The 10,313-nt window shown below is 31.2% G+C and overlaps 2 protein-coding genes across 3 annotated transcripts; both read left to right on the top strand.

The window, feature by feature from the left end:
* Positions 1-760: 760 nt before the first annotated feature.
* Positions 761-3,282, top strand: LOC124925520 (transmembrane 9 superfamily member 11-like). Its single transcript, XM_047465544.1, has 2 exons — positions 761-915; positions 994-3,282. Exon 2 carries the CDS (start codon positions 1,092-1,094, stop codon positions 3,063-3,065), a length of 1,974 nt encoding a protein of 657 aa, XP_047321500.1. The 5' UTR covers positions 761-915; positions 994-1,091; the 3' UTR covers positions 3,066-3,282.
* A 3,289-nt stretch (positions 3,283-6,571) lies between these two features.
* LOC124925472 (transmembrane 9 superfamily member 11-like) lies at positions 6,572-9,100 on the top strand. Of its 2 annotated transcripts, none has more exons than XM_047465478.1 (2): positions 6,572-6,730; positions 6,816-9,100. In XM_047465478.1, the coding sequence occupies exon 2, from the start codon at positions 6,903-6,905 to the stop codon at positions 8,874-8,876; it is 1,974 nt and encodes a 657-aa protein (XP_047321434.1). In that variant the 5' UTR covers positions 6,572-6,730; positions 6,816-6,902; the 3' UTR covers positions 8,877-9,100. The 2 variants fall into 2 exon arrangements, with proteins under 2 accessions (XP_047321434.1, XP_047321435.1); XM_047465479.1 differs by having other exon boundaries at positions 6,598-6,730; positions 6,845-9,100.
* The last annotated feature ends 1,213 nt before the right edge of the window (positions 9,101-10,313 follow it).

Consider the following 10,313-nt stretch of genomic DNA (forward strand, 5'->3'; position numbering starts at 1 on the left):
TATTTAATAATTATATATTAAATAAAATATTTATTATTACTTGAATAATATTATAATAAAAAAATTTAATTTGTTTTTTTAATTATATTTTTATAATTGAATTAAGATCAAATATATTAAAAAAAATTAATATAATAGATTAATTCGTTGAACCATTCGATATAAAATGAAAATTAAAACAAAAAACATTTCATAATTTTATTAGTCATTAATTCTACCAACCTTTATTTTCTTATAAATATTATATATATAATTTATAAATATTATTTTATTAATATATTAAAATTTTAAAAATCTTATTCTTTATTTTATTAATATTTTTGATATTCATACCATATCTTACTTTTTATTAATATACTAAAAAATTTATATTTTTGTAATAAGATGTTTTTGATATACTAATAATTTGATGATTTTAATTTCTTCCTGATATTAGTTTTTGAATAAATTTAAATTTGTAATACAAATGAGTTATTTTTAATCAAAATCACACACTCACTTTGGTATGAGACAAATTGAATTTAAATCAATTTAATATTATTTGAATATGTCAACTTTCAATAATTCATATTTTAATATATTTTAAATTAATTTTACAATAATTAATTAAATAAATATAAAAATATTAATATAATAACACTTATAAACATTTTTTTTTGTAACACAGAATTTATAATCTGTAAAAAAAAAAAATACGAACAGATTGAACGCAAGATCAAAATCGTTGTTAATCGAGTTTACCGACAAAAGGTAAACAACAACAGTATACATATGATATGACTGAGATCTCTAACGGGGTTTCGCTTTACGAACGCTTCCTCGATATAGTGCAGATCTCAACACGTTTTCACATTCTTTCCTTTATTTTACGGCGAGATCTCTTAGATCCGGGGCTTACTGCATTATCTGATTCATGTAATTATTTCTACAATCCATTCTCCCCTTCGTCTTTCACAATTCAATCTCATTTACCTATTCTCATTGTAAATGCAGAATATCACATTGGAGTTCAAACTGATTAGTTTTCTCTGATCTGGATCGTCGTTCGTCTAGGTCCGAATCGTCCGATACAACTTCAACTACAAACTGAAATGGACTTCTTTGATAAATTGAAGATATGGGTTCTATTTGCCTGCTTCACATCTTACATATGCAATGGATTTTACCTTCCTGGTAGCTATCCACACAAATATGCTATTGGAGATGCGTTATCAGTCAAGGTAAACTCTCTGACTTCAATTGATACTGAACTTCCTTACAGCTACTATAGTTTACCCTTCTGTAAGCCTCCCGAAGGTGTCAAGGACAGTGCTGAAAACCTTGGTGAGCTCCTCATGGGAGATCGAATTGAGAATTCCCCATATAGGTTTAAGATGTACACCAATGAAACTGATATATTCCTCTGTAAGACGGATGCGTTATCTGCGGATGATTTTAAGGTCTTAGCTAAGAGGATTGACGATATGTATCAAGTAAACTTGATTCTTGATAACTTGCCTGCTATTCGTTACACTCAGAAAGATAGTTATTTGCTAAGATGGACTGGCTACCCTGTGGGAATAAAGGTTCAGGATGTCTATTATCTCTTTAACCACTTGAAATTTACTGTTCTTGTTCATAAGTATGAGGAGACTAATGTTGCCAGTGTAATGGGAACTGGGGATGTACCTGAGGTGATCCCAACCGCTAAGAAATCTGAACCTGAGATTCCTGGGTATATGGTAGTCGGATTCGAGGTGGTTCCTTGCAGTGTACAAAACAATGTTGAATCTGTAAAGAACTCGAAAATGTATGAGAAATACACGACTCCGATCAAATGCGATCCCACCACGGTTGCGATGGCTGTGAAGGAAGGCCAGCCGTTGGTCTTTAGTTATGAAGTGGCGTTTGTGGAGAGCGACATCAAGTGGCCATCGAGATGGGATGCTTATTTGAAAATGGAAGGATCCAAAGTGCATTGGTTCTCGATTCTGAATTCACTCATGGTAATCACTTTCTTGGCGGGGATTGTGCTTGTGATCTTCTTGAGGACAGTGAGACGGGATCTGACTCGTTATGAGGAGCTCGACAAGGAGGCTCAAGCCCAGATGAACGAGGAGCTCTCCGGATGGAAACTCGTGGTTGGAGATGTCTTCCGCACGCCTGCTAATCCGTCCCTTCTTTGCATGATGGTTGGCGACGGTGTTCAGATTCTCGGAATGGGGGTGGTAACCATAATGTTTGCTGCCCTAGGATTTATGTCGCCGGCCTCTCGTGGCCAGTTGCTAACTGGTATGGTTTTCTTTTACATGATTCTAGGAATAGCGGCTGGTTATGTGGCTGTTCGTCTTTGGGCAACTCTTAAATCCGGCGATAAGAATGGATGGATTTCAGTTTCGTGGAAGGTTGCTTGTTTCTTCCCTAGTATTGCTTTTCTAATTCTCACAGTTTTGAACTTCTTATTATGGGGTAGTCATAGCACAGGAGCCATTCCATTTTCTCTGTTTGTTATTCTCATCTTGTTATGGTTCTGCATATCGGTTCCATTAACTTTGGTTGGTGGGTATTTTGGGGCAAAAGCTAGTCATATTGAGTACCCGGTTCGAACCAATCAGATCCCAAGAGAAATCCCTGCTCAGAAGTACCCGTCCTGGCTGTTGGTTCTTGGCGCGGGTACTTTACCATTTGGGACTCTCTTTATCGAGCTGTTCTTCATCATGTCAAGCCTGTGGATGGGCCGTGTTTATTATGTTTTTGGGTTTTTGTTGATCGTGATGATCCTTCTTGTGGTGGTTTGTGCGGAGGTTTCGCTTGTGCTGACGTATATGCACTTATGTGTGGAGGACTGGAAATGGTGGTGGAAGTCTTTCTTTGCATCTGGGTCTGTGGCTTTATATATTTTCCTATACTCAGTGAACTATCTAGTGTTTGATCTGAAGAGTTTGAGTGGTCCGGTCTCTGCGACTCTGTACCTTGGATATTCGCTTTTCATGGTTTTAGCGATTATGTTGGCAACCGGGACTGTTGGGTTCCTTTCATCGTTCTGGTTCGTGCATTACTTGTTCTCTTCGGTGAAGTTGGACTAAGGAGCTTGCTAATTTGCTCTTTTGTCGGACTCAGTGTTTTTCCTGTCTGTCCATTGTTGAGAATGAAATAGGTCTTATTTCCTCTGTTTTGATCATTTATAGGATAATTGCTTGTTTGTTAACAATAAGACTGATTGTCTTCTTGAGCTTTGATTGATTATTTGTTTATGGGAGACATGAAATGATGGTTATATTACACACATGAGTTGAGCACTAAGCCTATACTTGCATTCTTTTGAAAGTGGTTTATTTTCTTTTTATAAAAACTCTTGTAGACGTGAAAATACTTCCCCGTTTGAATATAGTTTTGAATTTGTTTAAGGATACAACAGAATGACAGATCTCCTTTAACATGACCCTCTTTGTAAATGGTATTTGCAGATTCTATATATGTTCTAAGTGGGAATCGTTAGTCAAATTTTTGTTGGTTGTATTTGAACTATGTTAATAGATACAAAAAAAAAACATTGTTTATAGGGATCATTACAACAAGTTAGGCAACAGGCTTCTTCACGATGGGGTTGATAACATTTAGGAGATAAACAAGATTTTTGATCAAGATTTTCTAAAAAATAAATGAACTGGTTTGCTTGTAAGCTGTTCGATTCTCGGTAAAAATTTGTTCGATAGTATTAAGTATTAACAAGCTGAACTTGAACTCGTTTAATTTTAACTTAAATATGTTCATTTAAAGATTCATTAATGGGCTTGCAAATATGTTTGTTTAGAAATTTTTAAAAATATTCGTTTAAAGTTTTGTTTATGAATATGCGAATATGTTAGTTTAGAAGTTTGTTTAAAACCTCTTTTAGTATTTATTAATATATTATTATTTAATAACCCAAAAAAAATGTAAAACTCTCCCCTAACATGAATCATTTATCTACTAGGTCTCAACAAAATACAATCAAACCCGAACTTCAAATTGTTCAACTTGGCTATGCTAGATTATAACTCTACAAATGATATTGATAAATTAAAAATATCATATATATTTTTAATTGAATTTTATTTTCTTTAATTCAAATATTATTAATTGTCTGTAAAAAAATAAATATAAAATAAAAATAATTATATTATTTATTGTTAAATTTTAAAAAATTAAAATAACATTTTTACGATCATAGCTTTTACTTTCATTTAATACGTTTTATGTGAGAATCGAGAATCCGTGACATTTTATCTCTTAAAAATCAATTTTAAGTTAGTGAGGTATTACAATAAATTATAAATTGTATTAATTATAATGAATAACAAAAAATTATAAATATAAATATTAATATTAAAATTATAAATATTTTAAAATAATTCATGTATAATAAAATTTTAAATTTAATTATAAACACTAATATATTATATATATATAATAATATTAAAAATAAAAATATTTTAATTTGTTATATATTAATAAATTGTGTATAATAAATAATTAATATTAATAAGGGTATGGTAACGTGATGTGTTGTGAAGATATTGATAGTTTTATATGGAATATTATTATAACTTGTTCGCCAAATTAATTTCGTATAACTCTCGATAGAAGAAGCTTTGAGAGTAAAAAATTCAATCTAAAATTTCGTTCTTTGCACTAAAAATTATTCACGATAAATTTATTACGGATGATATGTGAATCAAGGTTGTTAAAATCTCAAGAAAAAACTTTTAAAATCTTATGATTTTATAATTTCCCTTAAGGTTAACGAATTTGATTTTAAGTAAACTCTTAAATAAGTAAACTCTTACGATTTTAAATTTACGATAATAAAATTTTACGATTTTACGAGTTTATAAATAATTTCGATTTTACGATCTTATACAATTTTACGTTTAAAAATTAAATTTATACTAAATTAAAAAATAAAATTATTATTTATTCAAATAAATTAATTAATATAATTAATTTTATAAATAAAATTTTCTTTTATAGTATTATTTACTTATTATTTATTTTTTAATTAATTTTATATTTAAATATGTATAAAATTTTAAAATTATCTAAGTATATAATACTTAATTAAATATACAAATAATAATAATAATATATAACTATTATTTTTTTAAATTAAACTCTGTTTTAAGTAAACTTTAAATTTTACGAGTTTACAACTCATTAATGATTTTATGTAAACTCTCGATTTTTACAACTTTAATGTGAATAAAAAAAATATTGTATTATAAAAAAATCAGTATGTATTGAGTAATGACAACTCACATTCTTTTACATTGTCAATAGGGTCGGCCCTAGGTCCCAGGCTAGGGTAACCCATTTATTAAAATAAAGAATACATTTTTAATATTTTTTAAAATAGATTTAGTCGAGTGATTTAGGAGGTAAACAAATTATTTTTATCTGGTCATGAGTTATAACCTCATCAAAATATTTTTTATCATTTTTTTAGCTATCAAAATTGACGTTTTTTAGGGGTAACCCAAAACTCAGGGCCGGCACTAATTCTCAAGTTGACTATATCTGAATTTTTTTTGAAATATGACTAAGCATACGAGGATCATTGGATAGTTGCTATTATGTTTGGATTGAGGCACTTAGTATGGGATGTTTAGATCTTTGTGTAACCATACATTTTATTATTTGGTTTGAAAAAAATTGTCGAACCTTAAATGATCGTAGTCGAGGATGCGTATTATACATAATGTTATTATTATTGTTAAGATGATTTTTGATAGAGCCGATAATTTTTGACCCGACACAAAAATACGTTTTGAACCGAACATAAAAAATTAGGTTAGTATCATTTATTTTTAAATTCGGTCAAAATTAGATCGACTTATTTAACCTAATTAATAATTATGTCAAAATCGGGTCAATCTAAAATTACTCAAATAGACCGTTCAACCAATTTATAATTTTCTTTTATAGATTTTATGTTTGACCTTTCTATTCACTCACTTTATTTTGTAGGATATTCTTTAAACGAGATTGTGATTTAACTTTATTGTTATTTTGTGTTGATGTCATTTTAATTTGAAATAGATATATGATATTAATTAAATCGGGTTCGGATCAATTACAAATAAAATATCAAGTTTAGTTTAGAAAGTTTGATATGAATTATTGAACAAGTTAAATTCATGTTAGTATCGCTCAACTCGCTAACCTGTTAATCCCCTTATTTTATGATATTTGTTAAAAAAATGTGGTGGAGTCAGTGGAAGAACTAGTCATTTTTTTTCTTCTAGAATATACTAACTCAATGATATATTTTGCAACGTGTTTATATTTTATTTTTATTTTTCAGATTTGGTGATTTTTTATTTATTTTTATATTTTCTTTCAATACTATAATATGTTTTGTCTTACTCTTATAATTTTTTATTTATTATATATAAATTATTTTCAAAAATATATTAGTAAAAGTATAACTGGAAAATAATAAAAAAACACCATATAAAAGTAATATTGAACTAATCTTAAATATCTCTAACCAAATAGTACACAGGTTATAAGCCAACATCAAACGAGTCCTAAATGAGACAGAACTTTAATATTAAAAATCAACACAAAATTCTCTCAAGCGCAGATCTCAACCGGGTTTCGCTTTACGCTTCCTCGATAGAGCGCAGATCTCAACCGTCCTCGAAAGTTTTCACTTTCATTTTACGGCGAGATCTGGAGATTCCTGCATTATCCGCTTCATATCAGTCGTGTAAGTTCTATCATCCATTCTCCTTCGTCTCTAATTTCAATCTGATGATTTCGCTGATACATCTTGTGTTCATGGAAAAATGCAGAATATCATCTGATTGATCTCTCTCTGTAGTTTTCTCCGATCTGGATCCGAATCCGAATCGTCCGATAGAACTTCACCACAAACTGAAATGGACTTCTTTGATAAATTGAAGATATGGGTTCTATTTGCATGCTTCACATCTTGCATATGCAACGGATTTTACCTTCCTGGTAGCTATCCGCACAAATATGCTATTGGAGATGCGTTATCAGTCAAGGTAAATTCACTGACTTCAATTGATACTGAACTTCCTTACAGCTACTATAGTTTACCCTTCTGTAAGCCTCCGGAGGGTGTCAAGGACAGTGCTGAAAACCTTGGTGAGCTACTCATGGGAGATAGAATTGAGAATTCCCCATATAGGTTTAAGATGTTCACCAATGAGACAGAGATATTCCTCTGCAAGACGGATGCCTTGTCTGGAGATGATTTTAAGGTCTTAGCAAAGAGGATTGACGATATGTATCAGGTAAACTTGAATCTTGATAACTTGCCTGCAATTCGATACACTCAGAAAGATGGATATTTGCTAAGATGGACTGGCTACCCTGTGGGAATAAAGGTTCAGGATGTCTATTATCTGTTTAATCACTTGAAATTTACAGTTCTTGTTCATAAGTATGAGGAGACCAATGTTGCTAGTGTAATGGGGACTGGGGATGTGCCTGAGGTGATCCCAACTGTTAAGAAATCTGAGCCTGAGATTCCGGGGTATATGGTAGTCGGATTCGAGGTGGTTGCTTGCAGTGTACAACACAATGTTGAATCTGTCAAGAACTCGAAAATGTATGAGAAATACACTACTCCGATCAAATGCGACCCCACCACGGTTGCGATGTCTGTGAAAGAAGGCCAGCCGTTGGTCTTTAGTTATGAAGTGGCGTTTGTGGAGAGCGACATCAAGTGGCCGTCAAGATGGGATGCTTATTTGAAAATGGAAGGATCCAAAGTGCATTGGTTCTCGATTCTGAATTCGCTTATGGTAATCACTTTCTTGGCCGGGATTGTGCTTGTGATCTTCTTGAGGACAGTGAGACGGGATCTGACTCGTTATGAGGAGCTGGACAAGGAGGCTCAAGCTCAGATGAACGAAGAGCTCTCCGGATGGAAACTCGTGGTTGGAGATGTCTTCCGCACGCCTGCTAATCCATCCCTTCTTTGCATGATGGTTGGTGATGGTGTTCAGATTCTCGGAATGGGGGTGGTTACTATAATGTTCGCTGCCCTAGGGTTTATGTCGCCGGCCTCTCGTGGCCAGCTGCTAACGGGTATGGTGTTCTTCTACATGATTCTGGGAATAGCGGCTGGTTATGTGTCTGTTCGTCTTTGGGCAACGCTTAAATCCGGCGATAAGAGTGGATGGATTTCAATTTCGTGGAAGGTGGCTTGTTTCTTCCCTAGTATTGCTTTTCTAATTCTCACAGTATTGAACTTCTTGTTATGGAATAGTCATAGCACAGGCGCCATTCCTTTTTCTCTGTTTGTTATTCTCATATTGCTATGGTTCTGCATATCGGTTCCATTAACTTTGGTTGGTGGGTATTTTGGGGCAAAAGCTAGTCATATTGAGTACCCGGTTCGAACCAATCAGATCCCGAGAGAAATCCCTGCTCAGAAGTACCCGTCCTGGCTGTTGGTTCTTGGCGCGGGTACTTTACCGTTTGGGACTCTCTTTATCGAGCTGTTCTTCATCATGTCGAGCCTGTGGATGGGACGTGTTTATTACGTGTTTGGGTTTCTGTTGATCGTGATGATCCTTCTTGTGGTGGTTTGTGCGGAGGTTTCGCTTGTGCTGACTTATATGCATTTATGTGTGGAGGACTGGAAATGGTGGTGGAAGTCTTTCTTTGCATCTGGGTCTGTGGCGTTATATATTTTCCTATACTCGGTGAACTATCTAGTGTTTGATCTGAAGAGTTTGAGTGGGCCGGTCTCTGCAACTCTATACCTCGGATATTCGCTTTTCATGGTTTTAGCGATCATGTTGGCGACTGGGACTGTTGGTTTCCTTTCTTCGTTTTGGTTCGTGCATTACTTGTTCTCGTCGGTGAAATTGGACTAAGGAATTACTTTGCTCTCTTGACAAGCTCAGTAGATTGTCTCTCTGCATTGATGAGAATCAAATAGGTTTTCCTCTGGTTTGATCTTTTGTAGGATAATTGTTTGTTCTGCTAATAAGACTGTGATGTCTTCTTGAGCTTTGATTGATTATTTGTGTAGGGAGACTTGATTGGTTTACACTTTACATATATATAATAGTGGAGCAATAAGCTATTATTTGCATTATTTGAAAGTCTATTTTTACATATGTATTAGACTCTTGTACTTTTGAAAGTATTTGACCCCATTTTAGTTGTTTAGGCATGACATGATCGATGAAGCATTTCTGGGGATGTTTTTCTTTAAAGTTTTTCATTTTGCATCTTGTCATATGTGTTTGTTTTGGGGGTGATTTTTTTGGTAGGGTTGGCAAAGCTTGTATGCCTCTATATATGTGTTAATTTGTACTTGAACATCTATTGTTCTTGGAATAATCTTAAGTTTACTCATAAGATTCGGGTTCTTATTTGAAATGATAAAAAATTTCTTAAGTAATCTCATAGTCATAATAATGACATTATAGATTACTAGCTTGGTTTACGTGCGATTCAAACGAACAAATTTATTAAAAAAATCAAAATTTTTATATTAAAATAATTGGTCACACTATATAATATATTAACGGTTTCATATTTTATATATTCTTTCACATTTCTAATTTTATTAATATTTTGTGAATTATCTAATCTCAAATTTATTATAATTTTTTTTTATAAAACTTTTTTTAAATACAACTAAAATAAAATAATACAAACATGTCATTTATTCAAATATTTAGTTTTTTCGTTCTATTAATTTAATTTTAAAAAAATAACGTGAATTATCACATTATCTTAAATTGGCGAAAATAATATTTGAGGAAAATATGTTTGTATTTTTTTCTCTTGTGTACATAATTATTTCAGCTTCTATTATATTCTTTCAAAAATTTCGAAAACAGATTATTATACATTAAAAGTCAAAATATTAATTAAAATATATGTGAAATATCTATTAAAAAATAATATTGAATCATCCTTTTTATGTCAACACCATGAAACTCTTATTTCAAAACTATATATATATATAAATATATTTATACTTAAATATTATTATATATATAATTTTATTTTGGTTAAACAATAATATTAATTATTATTTTTATTAAAAAAAATAATTCAATTTTATAATATTTTGTATAAAAATATATATATTTACAATAATATTATAAATTAAATTAATAAATATTTATCAATTATTTAAAACATATCTAGAGTTAAATATATTTTGTATTATATATATATATAATAATTAAAATATTAATATTATTCATTAAAATACAATTTTATTTATAATTTTATTACAAAATATCTTATTAGGTTTTGTTATAAAAAATAATTAATGATAAAAAAAATTTTAA

This window comes from Impatiens glandulifera, chromosome 2, assembly GCF_907164915.1.
Source record: "Impatiens glandulifera chromosome 2, dImpGla2.1, whole genome shotgun sequence".
In the NCBI taxonomy this organism is placed as follows: Eukaryota; Viridiplantae; Streptophyta; class Magnoliopsida; order Ericales; family Balsaminaceae; genus Impatiens; species Impatiens glandulifera.

Bases quoted from the DNA above. Each gene is read 5' to 3' on its own strand.
- LOC124925520 (XM_047465544.1), top strand. From the start codon at position 1,092: ATGGACTTCTTTGATAAATTGAAGATATGGGTTCTATTTGCCTGCTTC.
- LOC124925472 (XM_047465478.1), top strand. From the start codon at position 6,903: ATGGACTTCTTTGATAAATTGAAGATATGGGTTCTATTTGCATGCTTC.